General features: G+C 38.5%; 1 protein-coding gene across 3 annotated transcripts in view; it reads left to right on the top strand.

Annotated features, from left to right (window-relative positions):
* GABRA3 (gamma-aminobutyric acid type A receptor subunit alpha3) overlaps positions 1 to 25766 on the top strand; it is a 387573-nt gene that overhangs the window by 293595 nt on the left and 68212 nt on the right. For all 3 annotated transcript variants that reach the window (XM_082716626.1, XM_082716628.1, XM_082716627.1), the window contains exon 7: positions 24750 to 24893. In XM_082716626.1, coding sequence (XP_082572752.1) covers positions 24750 to 24893 — 144 coding nt within the window. The remainder of the gene's footprint in view (positions 1 to 24749; positions 24894 to 25766) is intronic.

A 25766-nucleotide genomic window follows, 5' to 3' on the forward strand; every position in this document is an offset into this window, starting at 1 on the left:
CAGCATGGAGGTTCCTCAAAATGTTGAAAATAGAACTGCCCTATTATTAGCTTTTGATGCAGTGTTCCAAGATTCATTGCTTATATACAACACCCAGAGTTCCTTGCAATACGTGCCCTCCTTAATACCCACCACCAGGCTCAGCCATGACCCTACACTCATCCCCTCTAAAACCCTCAGTTTGTTTTACAGAGTCCACTGTCTCTCATGGTTCATCTCTCCCTCTGATTTGCCCCAATTCACTTTTCCTTTCCTTCTCCTAATGTCCACCATGTTATTCCTTATGTTCTACAAGTAAGTGAAACCATATTTGACTTTCTCTGTTTGACTTATTCCACTCAGCATAATCCCCTCCAGTCTTGTCCATGTTGATATAAAAGTTGGGTATTCATCCTTTTTGATGGAGGTGTAATATTCTATTGTATATATGGACCGTACCTCCTTTATCCATTCATCTTTCGAAGGGCATCTTGGCTCTTTCCACAGTTTAGTGACTGTGGCCATTGCTGTTATGAACATTGGGGTACAGATGGCCCTTCCTTTCACTACATCTGTATCTTTGGGGTAAATACCCAGTAGTGCAATTGCTGGGTCATAGGGAAGCTCTATTTTTAATCTTTTGAGGAATCTCTATACTGTTTTCCAAAGCAGCTGACCAACTTGCATTCCCACCAAAAGTGTAAGAGGGTTCCCTATTCTCCACATCCTCTCCAATATTTGCTGTTTCCTGCCATGTTAATCTTTGCCATCCTAACTGGTATAAGGTGGTATCTCAATGTGGTTTTGATTTTAATTTCCCTGATGGCTAATGGTAATGAACATTTTTTCATGTGTCTACTAGCCATTTGTATGTCTTCATTGGAGAAGTGTCTGCTCATGTCTTCTGCCCATTTTTTGACATGACTATATGTTTTTTGGGTGTTGAGTTTGGGGAGTTCTTTATAGATCTTGGATATTAGTCCTTTTTTGTAGTGCCTTAAAAGAATCATTATGGACACTCTGTTAAAAAAAATACAAATATGGGAAGAACAGAAGAAGGAAGTCCAGTTAAAATGATATTGCAATAGTTCAGATGAGAAATTATAATAGCTCAAATTACAGTGATATTGGCAAAAATAATGAGAAAGACTGTGGGTGAACATGTCTCATGAACAATTAGAAAACCTAGGACTGTAGAAGCAATGAGGATTGAAAGACAAAAGTTCTGGAGAAAGGGTGGAACTTCTTGTAGATGAATTTGTGAACTACATCTTCTTCATTCTTTGTGGTAGTTGACAATTCTGGCCATGAATTTCAGCTTATAATTCAAGTTTGGCCCTAAACATAGGACTATTGCCAGATGATGGGGTGGGGGGGAAGCAATAGTTTTCATGGTCACAGAGAGCTAAAGTGATAAAAGTAGAGATTTAGAAGGTCTCAAACTCTTGGCTAATAACCGTCTCAATACAATTGCTAAATTTTAAATATGCACAAATCATAAGGCTAAGAAAGCAATATAAAAACTTCTGAAAAGTAAAGCTGGCTTTCCTACAGACTCCCAATGTTATAAAAAAGAAGGCATGCTAGGCTCTTAGTTTAAATCCCTAGAGAAACTATGTTCTAGTTACAAGGGAGCAGCAGAGACATACCAAGTTTAACCAAAACTAAAATTCGACTCAGTCCCTTGAAAGAATTAAGGTAATAATTTTCCCACATTATCTGTTTAGCAAAGGAAAGAAAGAGGTATTTCTGGTGGAAATCAACATCATCTGAAAAGTTCTAAGTTTATTATACAATGTCTGCAATTCAATAAAAAAAAATCATTAAGCATAACAATACACAGGACCATATAACCTAAAACCAAGATTTTAAAACAAAAAGAAATGGAATATGGAAATAGGTCAACAGGTGACCCAGATATCAGAGTTTGTAGACAAGGGCTTTTAAAAACTGTTGTTAATATGTTCAAGAAAAAAGACAGAAGAAGAAAAAAATAGATAAAAGAAATTAAAAAAAAGAATTTCAGCAGAAAATTGGAATCTATAAAGAACAAATTAGAAATCACTTATGGACAAATACATATCTACAATTCAGAATTGAATGGATAGGTTTATTTTTTCAATTTTTTAATTCAAATTCAATTAATTAACATATATTATTGGATTCACAGGTAGAAGTCAGTGATTCATCAGTCTTATAAAATATTTAGTGCTCATTAAATCACATGCCCTCCTTAATATCTATCACCCAGTTACCCATTCCCCTACCTCCCTCCCCTCCAGCAACCCTGTTTGTTTCCTATAATTAAGAGTCTCTTATGGGGACGCCTGGGAGGCTCAGTGGGTTAAAGCCTCTGCCTTCAGCTCGGGTTATGATCCCAGGCTTCTGGGATTGGGCCCCGTATCAGGCTCTCTGCTCAGCAGGGAGCCTGATCCCCCCGCCCCCCCCCCCCCCCCCGCTCTCTCTGCTTGCCTCTCTGCCTACTTATGATCTGTTAAATAAATAAATAACATCTTCAGGAAAAAAAAGAAGAATCTCTTATGGTTTGTCTCCCTCTCTGGTTTCATCTTGTTTTATTTTCTCCTGTCTTCCCCTATGATCCTCTGTTTTGTTTCCTAAATTCCACATATTAGTGTGATCATATGATAATTTTCTTTCTCTGACTAACTTATTCTGCTTAGCATAATACCTCTAGTTCCATTCACATATTCTAAATGGCAAGATTTCATTCTTTTGATGGCTGAGTAATATTCCATTGTGTGTGTGTGTGTGTGTGTGTGTGCGCGCGCGTGTGTGTACCACTTCTTCTTTATCCATTTATCTGTTGACAGACATCTGAGCTCTTTCCATATTTTGGTCATTGTGGACATTACTGCTATTAATATTGATGTGCATGTGCCCCTCCGGATCACTATGTTTGTGTCTTTTGGATAAATACCTAGTAGAGCAATTTCTAGGTCATAGGGTAGACTATTTTTAACTTGTTGAGGAACCTCCATACTGTTTTCCAGAGTGGCTGCACCATTTGCATTCCCACCAACAATGTAAAAGGACTTCCCTTTTTCCACATCCTTACCAACATCTCTCATTTCATGAGTTGTTAATTTTAGCCATTCTGACTGATGTAAGGTGATATTTCAATGTGGTTTTGAATTGTATTTCTCTGATGCCAAGTAATGTGGAATGTGTTTTCATGTCTGTTGGCCATTTGTATGGCCAAAGAAATATCTGTTCATGTCTTCTGTTCATTTTTTGATGGGATTAATTGTTTTTGGGGTGCTGAGATTGGTAAATTCTTCGTAGATTTTGGATTGTAGCCCTTTATCTGATAAGATATTTGCAAATATATTCTCCCTTTCTGTCATTTGTCTTTTGGTTTTGTTTACTGTTTCCTTTGCAGTGCAAAAGCTTTTTATTTTCATGAAGTCTCAATAGTTCATTTTTGCCTTTGTTTCCCTTGTCTTTGGAGACAAGTCTAACAGGAAGTTGTGATGGCTGAGGTTATAGAGGTTGCTGCCTGTGTTCTCTAGGATTTAAATGAATTCCTGCCTCATATTTAGGTCTTTCATCCATTTTGAGTCTATTTTTGTATATGGTGTAAGTATATGGTGCAGTTTCATTCTTCTACATCTGACGGTCCAATTTTTCCAACACCATGTATTGGAGAGACTATCATTTTTCCATTGGATATTCTTCCCTGTTTTGTCAAATATTAGTTGACTGTTGAGTTGAGAGTCAATTTCTGGGTTCTCTATTCCATCCCACTGATCTATGTATCTGTTTTTGTGCCAGTAACAAACTGTCTTGATTATTACAGCTTTGTAATAGAGCATCAGGTCTGGCATTGTGATGCCACCAGCTTTAGTGTTCTTTTTCAACATTCCTTTGGTTATTCAGGATCTTTTCTGGTTCCATACAAATTTGGGGAATATTTGTTCTAGCTCTGTGAAAAGTGATGATGGTATTTTGACAGAGATTGAATTGAATGTATGGATTGTTCTAGGTAGCATAGAAGTTTTAACAATATTTGTTCTTCCAACCCATGTGCTTGGAATGTTTTTCCATCTCTTTGTGTCTTCCTCATTTTTATTTTATAAGTGTTCTATAGTTTTCTGAGTACAGATCATTCACTTCTTTGGTTAGGGTTATTCCTAGGTTTCTTGTGGGTTTTGGTGCAATTGTAAATGGGATTAATTCCTTAATTTCTCTTTCTTCAGTCACATTGTTATTGTATAGAAATGCAATTGATTTTGTATCCTGCCATGTGACTAATGTAACACTCTATGTTAACTATACTGAAATTAAAGTAAAATAATGAACAAAATAAAATAAGGAAAAATAATCTCTAACAAGGAAACAATTCTGAAATGGTAAAGTAAGGACTTCTGAAAACCTCTTCCATAAAACCAAGGAGAACTTCTCAAAATTTTCTAAATAAACTTTCTTCAAACCCTCACCAAAGGCTCACGGCAATTCGAGGAGTGTTATTCAAGAGAAGTGTTTATTCTTGGTGAAATCAGGGACCCCTATTCCCAACCTCTATGTCTGGATTCTGTAGAAGCCTTGAAGATGTTGTAATAATAGAAGGACTAATCCATCAGGAAGATATCATAATTATAAAGATATATTCACCTAACCATAGAATCCCAAAAATACATGAAGCAAAACTGAAAAAATTTAAAGGAGAAACAGACAACTTAACAGTAATAACTAAAGATTTCACTACTACACTTTCAATAGCACACTAGACAGGACCTTAACATAGTAATAAAAGTCTTAAACAAAATTTAAACAAACTAGATGTAACAAACATACTGCACTCTACCCAAGAACATCAAAATACACATTATTTTCAAGAGCACACAGAACATTTTTCTGAGTAGACCATATGTAAGACCGTAAAACAAGACCCAGTAACTTTAAAAGTATTAAAATAAAACAAAATGTGTTTAGTTGAATGAAATTAAAAATAAATAACAAGGGAAATTGAGAAATTCACAAATGTGTTGAAACATGCACTCCTACATAAACAGTGCACTCCGAAATAAAGAATGGGTCAAAGAAGATATCACAAAGGAAATTAGAAAATACTTTGAAATGAGTGAAAATGATGCACAGTAAACTAAAATTTATAGAATGCATCAACTTAAAGCACTGTTCAGAGGGAAATTTATAACTATAAAACATATATTAAAAAGAATGATAAAAAGCTGATAATCTGACCTACTTTAAGAAACTAGGAAAAAAAGCCATCTAAATCCAAAGCAAGTAGGAAGAAGAAAATAATAAATATTGTAGTGAAATTAAGTTAAATAGAGAATAGAAAAACATTAAAAAGAATCAAAGAATCTAAAAGTTGGTTCTTTGAGAAGATTGACAAAACTGATAAACTTTTTTTTTTTTTACTTTGAGCCTTTTGATAATATATTTATGATATTTGGATATACATGTATAATTATCCTTTAGGCAATATATTTTAGTGACTACAAAATATTGTATTTTGGATATTAAGATAATTTCAATATTCTGTTCTTGTAAATGACATTGATAGGAGCATTTGTGTAACAAATATTTGTCTGCTTTTTCAGGTGTTAAGATAGCTTCCTAAAAGCTTAACTACTTGGGCATTAACATTTTTTTTAATTTTTATTTTTTTATAAACATATAATGTATTTTTATACCCACGGGTACAGGTCTGTGAATCGCCAGGCTTACACACTTCACAGTACTCACCATAGCACATACCCTCCTCAATGTCCATAACACCACCCCCCTCTCCTAAACCCCCTCCCCCCAGCAACCCTCAGTTTCTTTTCTGAGATTAAGAGTCACTTGTGGTTTGTCTCCCTCCCAATCCCATCTTGTTTCATTCATTCTTCTCCTATCCCCTTAACCCCCCATGTGCATCTCCACTTTCTCATATCAGGGAGATCATATTTCTCTGATTGACTTATTTCGCTGAGCATGATACCCTCTAGCTCCATCCATGTTGTCGCAAATGGCAAGATTTCATTTCTTTTGATGGCTGCATAGTATTCCATTGTATATATACATACCACTTCTTCTTTCGCCATTCATCTGTTGAGGGACATCTAGATTCTTTCCATAGTTAGGCTATTGTAGACATTGCTGCTAAAACATGCGGGTGCATGTGCCCCTTCGGATCACTACGTTTGTTTCTTTAGGGTAAATACCCAGTAGTGCAATTGCTGGGTCATAGGGTAGTTCTATTTTCAACATTTAGAGGAACCTCCAAGCTGTTTTCCAGAGTGGTTGCACCAGCTTGCATTCCCACCAACAGTGTAGGAGGGTTCCCCTTTCTCCACATGTTCACCAACATCTGTCATTTCCTGACTTATTAATTTTAGCCATTCTGACTGGTGTGAGGTGGTATCTCATTGTGGTTTTGATCTGTATTTCCCTGATGCCGAGTGATGTGGAGCACTTTTTCATGTGTCTGTTGGCCATCTGGATGTCTTCTTTGCAAAAATATCTGTTCATGTCCTCTGCCCCGTTTCCTGATTGGATTCTTTGTTCTTTGGGTGTTGAGTTTGCTAAGTTCTTTATAGATTTTGGACACTAGCCCTTTATCTGATATGTTGTTTGCAAGTATCTTCTCCCATTCTGTCAGTTGTCTTTTGGTTTTGATAGCTGTTTCCTTTGCTGTGCAAAAGCTTTTGATTTTGATGAAGTCCCAACAGTTCATTTTGCCCTTGCTTTCCTTGCCTTCGGTGATGTTTCTAGGAAGAAGCTGCTGCGGCTGAGGTCAAAGAGTTTGCTGCCTGTGTTCGCCTGAAGTATTTTGATGGATTCCTGTCTCACATTGAGGTCTTTCATCCATTTGGAGTCTATTTTTGTGTGTGGTGTAAGGAAATGGTCCAGTTTCATTTTTCTGCATGTGGCTGTCCAATTTTCCCAGCACCATTTATTGAAGAGGCTGTCTTTTTTCCATTGGATATTCTTTCCTGCTTTGTCGAAGATTAGTTGACCATAGATTTGAGGGTCTATTTCTGGGCTCTCTATTTTGTTCCATTGATCTATGTGTCTGTTTTTTGTACCAGTACCATGCTGTCTTGATGATGACAGCTTTGTAATAGAGCTTGAAGTCCGGAATTGTGATGCCACCAAGTTTGGCTTTCTTTTTCAATATTCCTTTGGCTATTTGAGGTCTTTTCTGGTTCCATATAAATTTTAGGGCTATTTGTTCCATTTCTTTGAAAAAAATGGTAGGTATTTCTATTGGAATTGCATTAAATATTTATATTTCTTTAGGTAGCATAGACATTTTCACAATATTTGTTTTTCCAATCCAGGCGCATGGAACATTTTCCACTTCTTTGTGTCTTCCTCAATTTATTTCATGACTACTTTATAGTTTTCTGAGTATAGATTCTTCGCCTCTTTGGTTAGGTTTATTCCTAGGTATCTTATAGTTTTGGGTGCAATTGTAAATGGGATTGACTCCTTAATTTCTCTTTTTTCTGTCTTGTTGGTGTAGAGAAATGCAACTGATTACTGTGCATTGATTTTATATCCTGACACTTTACTGAATTCCTGTACAAGTTCTAGCAGTTTTGGAGTGGAGTCTTTTGGGTTCTCCACATTTATATCCTCTGCAAAAAGTGATAGTTTGACTTCTTCTTTGCAAATTTGGATGCCTTTAATTTCCTTTTGTTGTCTGATTGCTGAGGCTAGGACTTCTAGTACTATGTTGAATAGCAGTGGTGATAATGGACATCCCTGCTGTGTTCCTGACCTTAGAGAAAAGCTTTCAGTTTTTCCCCATTGAGAATTATATTTGTGGTGGGTTTTTCATATATGGCTTTGATAATATTGAGGTATGTGCCCTCTATCCCTACACTTTGAAGAGTTTTGGTCAGGAAGGGATGCTGTACTTTGTCAAATGCTTTTTCAGCATCTATTGAGAGTATCATATGGTTCTTGTTCTTTTATTGATGTGTTGTATCACATTGATTGGTTTGTGGATGTTGAACCAATCTTGCAGCCCTGGAATAAATCCCACTTGGTCATGGTGAATAATCCTTTTAATGTACTGTTGAATCCTATTGGCTAGTATTTTGGTGAGTATTTTCGCATCTGTGTTCGTCAAGGATATTGTTCTGTAGTTCTCTTTTTTGATGGGATCCTTGTCTGGTTTTGGGATCAAGGTGATGCTGACCTCATAAAATGAGTTTGGAAGTTTTCCTTCCATTTCTATTTTTTGGAACAGTTTCAGGAGAAAAGGATTTAGTTCTTCTTTATACATTTGTTAGAATTCCTCTGGGAAGCCGTCTGGCCCTGGGCTTTTGTTTGTTTAAAGATTTTTGATGACTGTTTCAATCTCCTTACTGGTTATGGATCTGTTCAGGTTTTCTATTTCTTCCTGATTCAGTTTTCGTAGTTTATATGTCTCTAGAAATGCATCCACTTCTTCCAGAATGTCAATTTTTTTTGCGTAGAGTTGCTCATAGTATGTTCTTATAATTGTTTGTATTTCTATGGTGTTAGTTGTGATCTCTCCTCTTTCATTCATGATTTTATTTATTTTGGTCCTTTCTCTTTTCTTTTTGATAAGTCTGGCCAGGGGTTTATCAATTTTATTAATTCTTTCAAAGAACCAGCTCCTAGTTTCGTTGATTTGTTCTATTCGTTTTTTTTTTTTTTTTTTTTTTTTGGTTTCTATTTCATTGATTTCTGCTCCAATCTTTATGATTTCTCTTCTCCTGCTGGGTTTAGGGTTTCTTTCTTGTTCTTTTTCTAGCTACTTTAGATGTAGGGTTACGTTGTGAACTTGAGACCTTTCTTGTTTCTTGAGAAAGGCTTATACTGCTATATATTTTCCTCTCAGGACTGCCTTTGTTGTGTTCCACAGATTTTGAACCATTGTGTTTTCATTATCATTTGTTTCCATGAACTTTCTCAATTCTTCTTTAATTTCCTGGTTGACCCATTCATTCTTTAGAAGGATGCTGTTTAGTCCCCAGGTATTTGGGTTCTTTCCAAATTTCCTCTTGTGGTTGAGTTCTAGCTTCAGAGCATTGTGGTCTGAAAATATGCAGGGAATGATCCCAATCTTTTGATACCGGATGAGACCTGATTTAGGACCGAGGATGTGATCTATTCTGGAGAATGTTCCATGTGCGCTAGAGAAGAATGTGCATTCTGTTGAAATGTTCTGAATATATCTGTGATGTCCATCTGGTCCAGTGTGTCAATTAAGGCCTTTATTTCTCTGTTGATCTTTTGCTTGGATGATCTGTCCATTTCAGTGAGGGGAGTGTTAAAGTTCCCTACTATTATTGTATTATTGTTGATGTGTTTCTTTGATTTTGGTATTAATTGGTTTATATAGTTGGCTGCTCCCACATTAGGGGCATAGATATTTAAAATTGTTAGATCTTCTTGTTGGAAAGATCCTTTGAGTATGATATTGAAAGACCCGCGGATCCCCTTACCCAAGAATCCAACACTGCCACTGGATGCAATCAGCAAGAGGTTCTTTATTGTTACGCAGGCGCCTGCGGGTGGTCAGCGCGCACCTGCGGGTGGTCAGCAGCTCCTGCTAGCTGAGCACACCGGGCTGGGATGGTGCCGGGTTTTATAGACAGGTACAAACAAGTTTTGGGTGGGGCGCAACTGGTTGGTGGACAGTTTGAACTTTTGAAAAAGGCATACGTGGAGTTTGCTGATTGGCTTTGGGGACCCGCTCGCGCGGAAGAGAGAGGCGGGAAGGGGGAACAAGCTGATTGGTTCTGAGGGCCCGTGCGCAGGAGGAGAGAGGCAGGGAGGGGGAACAAGAAGGGGGAAGGTCGGAATGCCATCATGGCGTCTTCTATAAGCCAAGCAGTTACAGAAGGGCAAAAGAGCAATTAGTCACGCAATTAATAACCTAATCTACGCCTAAAAGCCAGCGGTTCACAGAAAAGCAAACAAGCGGTTAGTTATCCTATCTATCTTCCAGGGGAGGGGTCTTTCCAGGGCAGGGGTCTTTCATTCCCCCCTTTTTCTTTATCATGGATAGAATCTTATATCCATTCGTCTTGTTCCTGCTCTAAGTGGGGTGCAAGGCGCCAGCTTTTGCTTTCTCCTCAGCCAGCCTCCTGCTCCTTCATTTCCCCCTGAACAATCTTGACCCTGAAATCTTTAAGGGGGTTGAAGGTGGAAGGTCTCATCTTCTATAACTTCTTCGTGCTGAATAGGGGTGTAGAGCTGTCCCTACCTGCTCGGGTCAATATTGATCAGGGAAGGAACGTATAAGGGAGTTACAAAGGTGGAGGCAGCTGAATCCAGTGCTGACAGTGAATAGGTGTCCTCGCACGCGAGAAGGATCGTCTGTCGTGGCGAAAGTCATTGTAGCAATGGATTCTCGGCACCAAGTAGAGAAACATGGAACAAAGCAACATATTAAGATTAATAAAGCGATAAGAATGAAAAGCCCGAAAAAGAGATTCGGCCATAGTCCTCCTTCAAATTAGGAACTTAACCATTTACTGAGAGAGAAGGATCTTGTAGGGCCTTAATCTGGGTGTTCATATCCTTTATTATTCCTGTGACATTTTTGTGATAGTCTGGGATGTATACGCAACATTCTGTCTTGATAATTGCACATGTGCCACCCTGGACTGCTGTAAGGACATCTAAAGCCATCCTATTTTGTAGGACTTCCCTGCGTGTCTGTGACACTTCGGTATTAAGTAGGGAGATGCCATTTAGTGAATCATTGAGTGCCTTTGTAGTATATTTATTAAGGGCTTCTACATGCCACATGACATTCTCTAGTCCCGCAGATGGAACAAAGATGGATGCTAAGTGATCACACCATTTAAAAACAAATCGTGTCCATCTTTGTTTCAAGTTGGGGAGATTAGCTGGAGTTGTAATGGTTTTAGTAATGCGCCCATGGATCCAGGCAAATCCTAAAGTACAGCGACCTATCCACCCTGGAGGAAGCCAGGGCCACAGGTTGGTTCCACATCTCCAGTGGGTTCCGTTTGGAGCTGGCCATCTGATGCCAGGTCACCTTGCCCAATCAGTAGCAAACCGGTCAGTAGCCTGGAGTACTATTACTTGGGAACACATTTCTAGTGAGCCATCCTAGACATCATGTGTTATTTGCCCAAGTACCACTCGTATGATTCTTGTTCCCAGCATAAAACTGCCTTCTGACTGAGCTGTCCAATCATGGGTGTGAGACACAGATGTGTATCCCAGATTTGATATATGCCATCCTTAGTATAGCGATGAGGAGGGTTTTGGAACTTAGGCCCATATTGGATTGGGGAGTTATGGCTTGATAGCAATCCCCTTTCCTTCCAAATAGCTCCATGGTCATGTAGTACCAGGAAAGCATATTTGGAGTCAGTATAAATGTTAATTCTTAGACTTTGGCAATTGCAAAGTGCTAGTGAGCACTATGGCACACCTAGCTTTTCTTATTTTTTTCTATGAAAACTACTGTCATCAGAAAACCAACTGTCATTCGTATTTTTAACAGGGGCATCTTAAATCTGGACAAATAGAGTAAGCAAGATCAATAACTTTTGAACATTTTTGCTCTATAGAGAAAGAAGTACAGTGGTCAGGTTCAGGCATACAGGTAACTAGGTTTAAAGTATGACAAGTTTTAAGTATTATTTCTGGCATATCTGTTAGTGTAGCCCAGTATTTAATAAGTCGGCCTCCATCATCCATTGGTGGCCTTTGGCTTCTAAGACAAATCTGGACCTGATGTGAAGTCATTACAGTCAGGGACTGTTTTATAGTGAGCTTTGAGGCTCTTTTTATGAGGAGGGCTGTTCTATGCTTAGCTAAAACATCTGTTTGCAATTGCACCTCAACAGAGGTGGCCTCTAGGATAAATATGACTAAGGGATGAAACCAATAAGACGACCTTTGAGTGGTCCAGCCTTAACAATATCCTGATTACAGAGGATCATTGTCAAGTGGGAGAAAACTTGTCAAAAGATAAGGGGAGTCCCTCATGGATCATTCAATCCATTCATAAAGAAAGTGGGGTCATCCATTATTTCCACAATCCATAGTTAATCCTATGGAGTGTGATAGGTTGGCTTTTAGGCAATTTCATTATCCCAGCCACACATAAGGTGTTAGTTAAGTTATACAATTGTAGGGGAGTCAATCCCATTTTCCAGTTGTTTAATCATGTGCCGTGGGGTCTGCTAATATCCCCACAAAACAGTAAGATTGACTAAAGAAGCGATTGTACAACTTCTCTGAAGTTTATCTCAAATTGTTTAGCTTAGGTAAACATTTAAAGACAATCAAATCTAGAATTTAACATCCATAAAGGTGTGTTACTAAAACAATTTTTCTCTCTAAAATAACCCTCATTTCCAGAGATAGCCAAATCAGGACTAATTCACTTGTGAAACAAGTCCAGTTTTAACAAACTTGGCCTAATTATTTACATAAGCTCAGCAAGAACAGTGACTGTGATCAATAGATCTTTTAGAATCTGCTTTGCTGGAACTTTGTATAAGGAATCTCTAGGTTGAACTTTTAGTAGCCTCTCCAGGCCAGAAGCCAAGCCCTGTACTTGCCATGAGGCATGCCTGCAATGCCTTTGGGCGAATTCCTCTTCCCAAGACTGCACCTACCAAGGAGTGACATTCTTTACTCACCTGGTGGGGCTGCTGGGAACTCTGTAAGCAAGGTATCAGGCCAACAGTCCCAAGGGGCTTTATGGCTCCAGGTTTCATAAAGTCAACCTTAGTTCCTTAAAGCTGTCTGGTCATATCTGAGTCTTTTCAAATATGACATCCCAGTCAAAGCCTTGGTAAAATAACCAGTTTCCAATTCTTTCCTGTTACAAGGAGAACAGATTCTTATTGAACTTATGCAAATGACTGATTGCCCTGGAAGAAAGAATACTTACTAAGACCTTTTGGTTTCAGAGGGTTCAGATAGAGAGAAAATTTGAATGCCTTGAGCACTTTTACAAATGAACACTTTTACATTTCTATAAGTTACAGATAACTAGGAGGGAGTATCCCTAGTCTGTAAGAGCAAACAGTAGAGAGAACCAGCAATGTTTAAAGACAAAACATTAAGGGACACAACACTATAATCTTTTAGTCCCATGTTACTAAATCTGGTGAATGCGGCTTTAGTCAGTTCTGGAAATTCTTACCCATTTCAGTTTTAGGATTTTCAAGTATATCAAATATCTGTAAAAGTCCTTTATAGGAATCTCCTTGAAGATAAAACTCATTTTACCAGAGAATTAAAACAATTATAAATGACAAAAACTCAGAATGGATATGGTTAGAGCTAAAGAGACACGGGAGTTTACAATTTAGCTGCAAGGAAATCAGGTTATTTCTGTGATACATAACATTTCCATAATTACAGTATCAAGCGATGATCTCTCAAAACGTTAAAACTTTAGGAAGTGCGTAGAATCTCTAGAATAGTTACAGCATTTTCCCAAATGTAACCCAAGGTTTATCATTGGTTCAGTAGTACTTCATGAGCAACTTCGCATACCTTTAACCTGAGTTAAAGAGATTTACAACTTAAATCTTGTCAACATTTGCTAAAATCTTAGAAAGTTTTAAAGCACATGCCTAAATATAATTAGGGATGTTAAACACCTGATAAAACTGAACATAGAAACTCGTTTTTCTGGGCAGGCAAAGAAAAAAACATTTACATTTTCTTAACAGCAGATCAATTGATCTAAGAAAACATTGTCCTTTTGAACAGAGAATTTCAGTCTTGTACCAATGTACCTTTAAAACCCATTCATTTCAATCTTAATCCATTCTTGACCATAGCTAAAATTCCTTTTCTGAAGATTTCCCTTCATAAACCTTCAACTTTCCTTTGCATTCAGGTTTGTCCCAAGCCATTTCCTTCTAAACAACCATCTCATTTAGGACAAAATTATCTTTCTTTACCTTCAACAAAATGTATTCCCATTCCTTAAATCTTTCCTACATATCTCCTATTTTCCTACATACAGAGTTTCCTTTTATTTCCATCAGTCTTAGTTACACTAAGCAGAACTTTGTATTCTTAGAAACACCTTTAGTTATTAACCAATTGTGAACTGTTACAACAGAATTCTTCAGGTGGCAAATTTATGAATCAGTTAAGTGGAAAACAAGCTTACCAGCAGATTTAAATACTCTTAGTTTCTTTGCAGTAAGAAGTCAAAAGCACAAACCTACATCCAGTAATTTATGACTTAGCATTTTATCCTGTTTGGTTAAGACCTAGATGTCCACAATTTAATTCCATTTGTCATCCAAGCAAAACTTAAACTTTCAGGTTACCAAAGACTTTGAAAGCTACTTCAGCAATTACCCATTAGAACTTTGAGACAGACAATTAACCATCAGTTTAGTCATTTCTCTGCTAACAAATTTTAACAAGTAACACAAGCTTATTTGACCTTCAGTAAATTTTGAAGTTTCACATTTACTGCTGATAACTTAAAAGACAGGTCTTAATTAAACCAACAAACTTAACTTAGTTCCAATAGTGATTTATGTTCCACCTGGGCCCACTCCACTTTGAATGTTTACCTGAGACATGCGTGGGAAGATCTGGAGTGGGGAGTGTTAGGTCCAGGGGTGCTCTTCTTGCTCCTTTACAGTGGAGAGAGAAGGAGCCGTGGTGCATGATCTAGAGGCCAGTCATGCAGGCTGCACACACATTGGTACAGAAACACGTAAGGGGGAAACAGAAGAAACAAAGTGCTACCAGGAGGCAGAGAAAAGATTACCAGTTTTAGAGCTCATAAGCCCCAACAGAGGAGCAGACGCCATGCTTTCCCACCAGCAAGGGGGGAGGGGTTAGGCAGTCCAAGTCAGGCCAGAGAACACAAGGAAACTTCCCCGAAACAAAGAGAGTTTCGGCAGCTGCTTGGGAATATTCCTTATAGTCTCTGTCTCGAGTTAGACCAACCCCAGTTGGCTCCAGTAATAGCCATTTACATGGGAAGTGAGTGAGGGAGAAGCCCCCCACATCTATTAGGAGAAACAGAGAGAAATAAAGCCAGAGTCCCCTTAAACAGAATGTAACCTTCATGACCAGTACAAGGAACATATATCCACATTTAAAGACATAACATGGAGACATGCATGAAGACATACATTGTTGACCTCCATTCGGAGTCAAAGAAAACACCAAGGACAATAAGCAAGACACACAAAACAATTAACAAGAAGGACGCTGCGCGATTTCGGTACAAAACCGAAAATACAAATTCAACCGGCCCAGGGGAACCACGAGGTCTCCCTTTGGCGGACAGAACCAGCCCAGGGGAACCAAGAGGCTCCTCTGCGGCGGACAGAACCAGCCCAGGGGAACCAAGAGGCTCCTCTGCGGCGGACAGAACCAGCCCAGGGGAACCAAGAGGCTCCTCTGCGGCGGACAGAACCAGCCCAGGGGAACCAAGAGGCTCCTCTGCGGCGGACAGATCCCTGGGGCGTCCCCCAGGGTGGCAGGGGAGAAGTCCGAGTTCGTCAACTCCTTCTCAAGCTGCCTACAGAATACAGAGCAACAACGCGCTCTGTTGTACAGTCCTATTCTGCTACCCGCAGAACAGGCAGAACAGAGGCCTCACAAGACGAGAGACAAACAAGAGCACGAGACAGGAGACAAAAACACATAGTTATTAAAATTTAAATGCTGGCCAGCTTACCTCCCAGTGGGAGTCGGTTGGATCCTTGGGCAGGAGTCCGATGATCTCGGTGGGACCTCCAAATGAAAGACCCGCGGATCCCCTTACCCAAGAATCCAACACTGCCACTGGATGCAATCAGCAAGAGGTTCTTTATTGTTACGCAGGCGCCTGCGGGTGGTCAGCGCGAGCCTGCGGGTGGTCAGCAGCTCCTGCTAGCTGAGCACACCGGGCTGGGATGGTGCCGGGTTTTTATAGACAGGTACAAACAAGTTTTGGGTGGGGCGCAACTGGTTGGTGGACAGTTTGAACTTTTGAAAAAGGCATACGTGGAGTTTGCTGATTGGCTTTGGGGACCCGCTCGCGTGGAAGAGAGAGAAGCGGGAAGGGGGAACAAGCTGATTGGTTCTGAGGGCCCGCGCGCAGGAGGAGAGAGGCAGGGAGGGGGAACAAGAAGGGGGAAGGTAGGAATGCCATCATGGCGTCTTCTATAAGCCAAGCAGTTACAGAAGGGCAAAAGAGCAATTAGTCACGCAATTAATAACCTAATCTACGCCTAAAAGCCAGCGGTTCACAGAAAAGCAAACAAGCGGTTAGTTATCCTATCTATCTTCCAGGGGAGGGGTCTTTCCAGGGCAGGGGTCTTTCAATATAGTGTCCTTCCTCATCTCTTATTATAGTCTTTGGCTTAAAATCTAATTGACCTGATATAAGGATTGCCACCCCTGTTTTCTTCTGATGTCCACCAACATGGTAAATTGTTTTCCATCCCCTCACTTTAAATCTGGAGGTGTCTTCGGGTCTGAAAGGAGTTTCTTGTAGGCAAGATATAGATGGGTTTGGGTTTTTTTATCCATTCTGATACCCTGTGTCTTTTGATTGTGGCATTTAGTCCATTAACATTCAGGATAACTATTGAGAGATATGAATTTAGTGGCATTGTATTGCCTGTAAGGTGACTGTTACTGTATATTTTCCCTGTTTCTTATCTACTACTTTTAGGCTCTCTCTTTGCTTAGAGGACCCCTTTCAATATTTCCTATAGAGCTGGTTTTGTGTTTGCAAATTCTTTCAGTTTTTGTTTGTCCTGGAATCTTTTAATTTCTCTTTCTATTTTCAGTGATAGCCTAGCTGGATATAGTATTCTTGGCTGCATGTTTTTCTCATTTAGTGCTCTGAATATATCATGCCAGCTCCTTCTGGCCTGCCAGGTCTCTGTGGATAAGTCCACTGCCAATCTCATATTTTTACCATTGTATGTTACAGACTTCTTTTCCTGGGCTGCTTTCAGGATTTTCTCTTTGTCATTAAGACTTGTAAATTTTACTATTAGGTAATGGGGTGTGGACCTATTCTTGTTGATTTTGAGGGGTGGTTCTCTGCACCTCCTGGATTTTGATGCTTGTTCCCATTGCCATTTAGGGAAATTCTCTCCAATAATTCTCTCCAATATACCTTCTGCTCCCCTCTCTCTTTCTTCTTCTTCTGGAATCCCCATTATTCTAATGTTGTTTCATCTTATGGTGTCACTTATCTCTCGAATTCTCCCCTCATGGTCCAGTAGCTGTTTGTCCCTCTTTTGATCAGCTTCTTTATTCTTTGTCATTTGGTCTTCTATATCATTAATTCTTTCTTCTACCTCATTTATCCTAGCAGTGAGAGCCTCCGTTTTTTATTGCACCTCATTAATAGCTTTTTTGATTTCAACTTGGTTAGATTTTATTTCTTTTATTTCTCCAGAAAGGGCTTTTATATCTCCCGAGAGGGTTTCTCTAATATCTTCCATGCCTTTTTCGAGACTGGCTAGAACCTTGAGAATTGTAATTCTGAACTCTAGATCTGACATATTACCAATGTCTGTATTGATTAGGTCCCCAGCTTTTGGTACTGCCTTTTATTCTTTTTTTTGTGTGTGTGGTGAATTTTTCCGCCTTGTCATTTTGTCCAGATAAGAGTATATGAAGGAGTGAGTAAAATACTAAAAGGGTGGTAGCAACCCCAGGAAAATATGCTTTAACCAAATCAGAAGAGACCCCAACTCATGGCGGGGAGAAAGGGGATAAAAGAGGTTTTGGGAAAAAAAATTAAAAAAAGAAAATGAATAAAGAAAAAATATAAAAAAGAAAAAATATATATATTAGATAAATTAGTTTAAAATGTTAAAAAAAGAAAAGGGTAAAAGTTAAAAAAATTAGCAGAAGAAGAAAAAGAAAAAAAAATTAAAACAAAACAAATTAAATTAACTTCAAGACTAAAGACTCATGGGGCGAAAGCCATGATTTCCTTGATTTGCTTTCTTCTCCTCTGGAATTCTGCTGTTCTCCTTGGTATTGAACCTGCACTCCTTGGTAGGTGAACTTGGTCCTGGCTGGATTTCTTATTGATCTTCTGGGGGAGGGGCCTGTTGTAGTGATTCTCAAGTGTCTTTGCCCCAGGCGGAATTGCACTGCCATTACCAGGCTTCTGGCTCTGTAATCAGCTCGGGTTTGCTTTCAGGAGCTTTTGTTCTCTGAACACTTTCCATAGAGCTCTGGAGGACGGGAATGAAAATGGCGGCCTCCCAGTCTCTGGCCCAGAGGAGCTGAGAGCTCGGGGCCCCACTCCTCAGTCCACTCTCAGAGAATAGCACGCAATTACTCCTGTCTCCCTGGCCTCTGGCCACGCTCTGAGCTCACCAAGGCTGCGACCAGTTCAAGGTAACCCTGAGCTGAGAGCTCACTCCTTGGCTCTGTCTCTGTAGCCAGCTTCCCCATTCTAATACCTGCAAGCTCTGTGACACTCAGACACCCCTGATCCTTCTGTGACCCTGCGGACCTGGGGCCACGCTGACCCCACATGGGTTTCACCCCGGTTTAGCCTCTGGAGTGATGTCCCTCAGCGGAACAGACTTTTAAAAGTCCCGATTTTGTGCTCTGTTGCTCCGCTGCTTGCCGGGAGCTGGCCCCTCTCCCCAGGGTCTATCTTCCCATCGCTTTGGCTTCACTTCTCCACCAATCCTATCTTTCAGAAAATGGTTGATTTTCTGTTTCTAGAATTGCTGTTCTTCTTCTCTTCGATCTCCCGTTGGTTTTGTAGGTGTTTGCAATCTTTATATAAGGTATCTAGCTGATCTCCTGCTACCTGATGTAACCTCAGCCTGCTACTTCTCCACCATCTTGACTCCTCCCTGCACTGATAAACCTTTAGCTAGACTCACCAAGCCAGAATAGAAGAAGAATTAAAATTACTAAAATTGTAAAGGAAGGAACATTACTACTGACTTTATGGAAATAAATAAGATTATACAGGAATACTATAAGCAATTGTATGCCAACAAATTAGACAGCCTAGATGAAATGGAAAATTTTCTAGAAATACACATTACTGAAACTAACTAAAAGAATAAATAGAAATTTTTATTGGACCTATAACAAAGCGATTAATTGGTATTGTAATAACTCTCCAACCCCCCAAAACAGGCCTAGATGGCCTCAAAATTTATCTAAACCAAATATTTAAAGAAGAGTTAATAATAAGTCTTCATAAAGTGTTGCCAAATACAGAAGAGGAGGTAACATTTCTTAACTCATTCAATCAGGTCATTATTACTCTGATTAAAAAAAAAACACAAAGATCACAAGAAAACCACAGACAAATATTTATTATGAGCATGGACAGAAAATTCTTCAACAAAATACTAGCAAACTGAATCAAGCAATTTATAGTTTTTCTCTAAAATCTTCTTTTGTGTCACCTATCTTAATTTATTAGATTCTGTATTCTCATTGTTACATACTTGTTCAATTTCATCTCTTATTTCTCTCCACTTTACATTGGTTTGCCAGTTCCCATAACAATGCAGATCTTTCCCACTTAGAAACCTTTACACTTACTGTTTTTTTTGTTTTTGTTTTTGTTTTTGGCTTGAAATATTCTTCTCTGACTCTTTCTCACTTGTTAAGTTTCAGGTTAAAAGCCGTCCCTCAAAGAGTTCTTCTCTAATCGCTATACCTAATGAAACCTCTCCCTGCCTCTTGACTTATTTGTCTAATACAATGCCTTAATATATGTTGACTGAATGAATTATTCAATCAAATAAGCAAGCAGTCTCTGAAAATATGAGTTCAAAAGGAATGATTTTTCATTGGTGCTATTGTGGCAGGATTGTTTTTTATTTCCCATTTTACTGGGACCTAATACATACCAAGGCTCAGGTAATAGGAGACAATGAAATGCTTGTGCCATCATAGCCTATCCAATATATGTTGAGGGGGCCATTCTGGGAATGTAGTAATTCTAATCCTCTCATAGATATCCTTTTCTGCAGCATCCAACCCCAACACAGACACTCTTTCCCTGCTTTTCCATGACAGTAGAATGATTGGAACTGCGAAGAAAGGGTAGGGAAGAAAGGCGTGGGAGGAAAGATGAGATGTTAAAGGAGCCCAAGGGGCATGGAAGAAGGAAAAAAAAGAGAAAGCTTGAAGGAAAAGAGGGAGAAGAGTTCTGTTCACCTATAGTGAATGAACTTTATCATTATCCTTGACTTTCAAAAGCTACACTCTTAGAGTCATGTAGAATCCTTCAATAAATGTCCTCCTTTCCTTTTCTACTTTCATGAAAAGCAACCAGTTATAATCTGTTCTACCTCAGAAATCTTTTCTCAGTCTTACTCGATTCAGCCCACTATTACCATATGTTATTCTGTAAGGGTCACTCACACCAAACATTGTGATGGCCTTGTAAGTGATGTCTTAGCTTTAGTTTCACTATTTCCAGCCAGTCATCCATTATGTAGCGAGGGCAATCCTTTGAAAGCATACATTTTCCTATATCATCTTTCTACTTCAGGCACAACAACAACGTATAGCCTATGGACTAAAACTCTCTTTTCTTAAGTGTGGGCAATTAGGGCAATATTACCTCAGCCTTTCTCTAGCCTGTAAGTCCAGGGATACCATGAATTCCCTTAATACTGATGCTCTTGTATGCCTTTTGCCTTTGCAGTGTTGTTCTTTTGCTAGGAATGGTCTCTTTTCATCTTTTAAAGGTAGTCTTATTTCTAAGCACTATCTACTTTATGAAATCTTCCCTAATACTCCACTCTGAGCAGAAGCCACCACCTACCCTAACACCACCATGAGTTCCTTTGATTTTTGTTTACTCTTACAAAGTTAAGCTGTGAACAGCCAAGTAGTTTTCAGTTTATTTTCTTTTTTCTTTCTTTTTTTTATTAAATTTTTTATTTTTTGTAAACATATGTTTTTATCCCCAGGGGTACAGGTCTGTGAATCACCAGGTTTACACACTTCACAGCACTCACCAAAGCATACAACCTATTTTCTTGAATTTATTTCTTCATCTTCCTTCTCTTCCTTTTTCAGTTCATATCTTTCCTGCTTTGACCTTCATCATAAAAGAGGACATTTCCCCCCCATAAATCCCTCTGTTCCCATACATTATTTTCAAAGAAATGAAACGATTACTTTTTACTTAAAACAAGTTACAACTCTGGGTCCAATGAAGTTTTAAAGTACGCATAGTGCATGTTTTATTGTCACGTTTGTACTAGGACATGCTAGCATTTTTAGGGTTAATATTCATGATTGTCTGCCCAAAGTATTTGACTTAAGTTAAGAGACACACCAAGAAATTCCTTCTCTTTCTTCGGGGTAGAAAATATTTTCCATCTCCTACTCTTTCCCTGAAAGTCCTCACATTGTTAAACTTTTGAGTATATTGGAGAGAACACTGAATTGTCCTTTAAATATAGGGATTTATAACACCCTGAATGGCAAAGATAAGAATACGTATACAGGTGATTTTCTGTTTAGGAGTAGTAGAACCCCAAGCATATGTACTTAAGATGGGAGACACTGGGGAAAATAAGAGAACAGTGTCTTGTGAACATCTTTACTTAATAATCTTAGAGCAATTTTTTAATAAGGAAGTGAGAAGAGTCCTGAGGAGAGGATTTCCCTTCCTGGTGATAATAGTTTAAAGATCTACAGTTCTAATTACTCTGCCATCAGAAAGGATGAATACTTACTATTTACATTGACTTGGGTGCAACTGAAGGGTATAATGCTGAGCAAAGTAAGTCAATCAGAGAAAGGCAATTGTCAGAATGTTTCACTCATATGTGGAACATAAGAAATAGTGCAGAGGACCACAAAGGAAGGGAAAACTGAAGGTGATGGGCATTAAGGAGGGCATGTGATGTGATGAACACTGGGTGTTATATGCAACTGATGAATTATTGAACACTATGTCTGAAACTACTGATGTACTATATGTTGGCTACTTGAATCTAAAAAAAAAACATCTACAATTCTGGTTGGTACCCTAGGAGAAGATGTCTAGACCAGAAGTTGCAAATTGGTGGTTTGCAAATGTAATTTGTTTGATCCATATAGTGTTTATAACTTTTAAAATTATTTGTGAAGATTTGGAATTTGAGAAATGTGACATAAAACCCCAGATTTGATTATTATTTTATGATCAGAAGATATGACAACATTGGTCTCAAATTCTCACATGGCCAATCCAGGTGAGTAGTGGTTGCCCTTGTAAATGGACACATGTTTGCCCATTATCCCAAATTTCCATCACTTTCTACCCTCCCCCTGAAAAAGGGTCCAATGTCAGTTTCCATTAATCAACTCACTTGCACCTTTGTTTTACACGTAGTAGAATTAAGAGCTCCTAATAGAATTAAAAGGAAAGTGACATAGTTCTTGTCATCAAAACTTGAGGGGGGAAAAAAAAAGGCTGAAAGGACTGGTTTCAAAACAGGGGAGTTTACATTTCCTTACAGAAATGAAGACTATTTCTACGTCTTTACCATGCATATAAAGAAATCCTTGTTGAAGAAATAAAACTTCAGGTATTACCATTATGCAATTTGTTATAAAGCACTATAATTGATATATTAAAAAGATGTACAATAAAAGTCTTAATTAGCTTTAAAGAACAGACTGAAATTTCAACATGTTTTGTGTTTAAATGCATATACTAAGTGTTGCTGTTGGGAAATGAAATTATATCTTAAGCAACAAACCTTCCCAGTTATCAAAATATTTTATAGATACCAAATTTATTTTTAAAAAGGTATATTGCAGAATAAATTATATGTTGAACTACAAGGTTTTTTTTTAATTATTTTATTTATTTATTTGACAGAAAGAGAGAGAACACAAGCAGAAGGGAGTGGGAGAGGGAGAAGTAGGCTCTCCACTGAGCAGGGAGCCTGATGCGGGGTTCAATCCCAGGATCCTGGGATCATGACTTGAGCTGAAGGCAGACACTTAACTGAGCCACCCAAGTGCCTCAAACTACAAGTATTTTCATCTGTGTTGAATAAATGACTGAGGTCATATATAGGACATACATGGCAAGCTGGATTTCTTGTGGCATTTTCTTTTATAGCTTATGAGAGTACAGATATAAAAAATACTATAGAGTTATATACATTTTTTCATGATTTCAGTGATAATTTTAATGTGAATGAAGAAATATTTGGCTGTTGCCCATTATAAGAAATTCAGAAAATGGTTTATTTGGGTATATTGAAAAGAGTCCTAAGAAGTATAATATTTGCAGACCATATGTACATATGCAGTACATATGAGTGTTAATGTCAGACGTAATGAAATCTATATCCAATGTTGCAAAGTTTTGTAAAGACACAGAATTTATGTTTGTTAACTGGTAGATTCACTAGGAATTATTTGCTTTGTGGTAAAAGACTTGAATAGAGCATATTATAGAGACAGCAGCTGCCACCATGAGCTGGAGACTTCCTATTAGGTTGAATAACAGCTCAAAAGTTGGGTGAAATGAGTGAATAGTATAGTTCAGCTTCTCTTTATGAACCTAGATGCCTGCATTAGGGCAAGGTGTTCACCCCAACAAAAAACCCACTGTACAAAGAGTAAGTCCATGTCTAGAAAGAAAGCAATTCTCTTCCTTTAAGATACTAACTTAAACTAAATAACATCATTCCTTATTCTCTCACCATTTCTCTTACCCTCACCCTTATTAAAACTAATCCATACTTAAATTCTGTATTCAACATGGGAATTCCAAATATAAGATCTGACATTAATACCCTGGTGCAGAGTAAAGGAGGCAGGTTTCTGGGGTTTTTGTTTGTTTGTTTGTTTGTTTTTAAGATTTTATTTCTTTATTTTACAGAGATCACAAGCAGGCAGAGAGGCAGGCAGGGTAGAAGGGAAGCAGGCTCCCTGCTGAGCAGAGAGCCCGATGCGGGGCTTGATCCCAAGATCCTGAGACCATGACCCGAGCCGAAGGCAAAGGCTTTAACCAACTGAACCACTCAGGCGCCCCTGGTTTCTGTTTTGCAAATCAAAGTGGAAATAATTTTTAAAAGAAAATTGCAATTAATTATTGCTATTTTTAATTTGAGCTTTTTATGTTTTTAATTTAAAGTATCTCTACAGTGATTTTTACCTTATCTCATATGCTGAAGTGACAAATTAATAAGCCAGGAGGGTCCAGGTACACAGCCAGGAGGTCCAAGGATGAGCCATGGAATTATTTTTTAAGTGAGTCACCCATCTCAAAAACAAGTCTGTCTGGCAAAACTTTCCAGGTCCTCTCAATAGCTAAGTATTGGATTAATAAATGGAACCTAGAGACTTTTTTTGTAGGCTAGAGTCCTGTTTAGAGACTGACTCCATAGTAATTAAAATTGTATTACATTTTTGACAGGGTTTTTTTTTTTTTACAACTAGCCTGATTTACTTATTTCTGATACCACTCCTATAGACATTTGAATTTGTGACATCTGCATTAGATAATAATTTTGCTATTCCCCCCCTTACGTCTATTGTCTACCCTCCAAGAGAAGGAAAAGTCTAACAATATATCATCAGTCAGAAAGACTGTCGTTGAAAGAAAAAACCACTTTAGGTTCACTCCTGTGTACCCAGCATAAACTGTAGAAGTTATTCAATGAGTGTTTACTAGATGGATGGATAAATGTACTTCAGTTGAAGACAGAACACATACCCAGAACTCTTTCGGGAGGGAAGCTGTATTTCAGTCTCATGCAAGTTCAGTATTAAGGATAATTACTTTCTTTCCCCTTCAACTTCTTCTTGGCCCTTTTCTGCTTTAGATGCCTATACAACAGCTGAAGTGGTTTATTCTTGGACTCTTGGGAAGAACAAATCTGTGGAAGTAGCACAGGATGGCTCCCGCCTGAATCAGTATGACCTGCTGGGCCATGTTGTTGGGACAGAGATAATCCGGTCTAGTACAGGTATTTATTTATTTTATTTAATAAGCATTTTTTTTTAATAAGCATTTTTATAACCTGAACCATATACCAGTCTTATACCTGTGCTTATAAAAACATGTAATCCCCAAAGTAGTCTTGTGATATAGGTACTATTATCAAAAGGAAATTGAGACATAGAAATGTTCAGTAATTTGTCCCATGTTACATAATATAATATCAGAAACAAGATCTGAACTCAGGCAGATTGGATCCCAAGCCAATGTTTTTAACTATGATCCCCTGTTGTCTAAGTGGGTTAGAAGGTCAAAGACATTAGGGCTGAACTGTGGTAGAAGAGAAGGCAGAGGGAAGCCATAATGATTGGAGAACTGAACTTTGATCCTAAAGGTTTCTTGAAGACATTTGCTCAACTCTTCCAATGCTGAAGTGACAAATTAATAAGCCAGGAGGGTCCAGGTACACAGCCAGGAGGTCCAAGGATGAGCCATGGAATTATTTTTTAAGTGAGTCACCCATCTCAAAAACAAGTCTGTCTGGCAAAACTTTCCAGGTCCTCTCAATAGCTAAGTATTGGATTAATAAATGGAACCTAGAGACTTTTTTTGTAGGCTAGAGTCCTGTTTAGAGACTGACCAGTTACAGGGGCCTAAGGAAGGAGGGACCCTGAATCTGAACTAACCCTAGAGTATTTGGCAAAATGAAGTATATCTTTTGGGTCCACATAGCTTACAAGACTTTTTTTGGTGTTAAGGGTAGGAACTTTCGGCACTTGTCTTGGCAAAAGATCTGAATCTACAATTATAAATGGATTAGGGTATTCTTGTTCTTTTATTTTATTATCCAGACACTCTTTCCACTTCACGTGGTGTTATAGTATATCATCTTATCTGTGCC

This window comes from Mustela nivalis, assembly GCF_964662115.1.
Source record: "Mustela nivalis genome assembly, chromosome: X".
Classification (NCBI taxonomy): Eukaryota; Metazoa; Chordata; class Mammalia; order Carnivora; family Mustelidae; genus Mustela; species Mustela nivalis.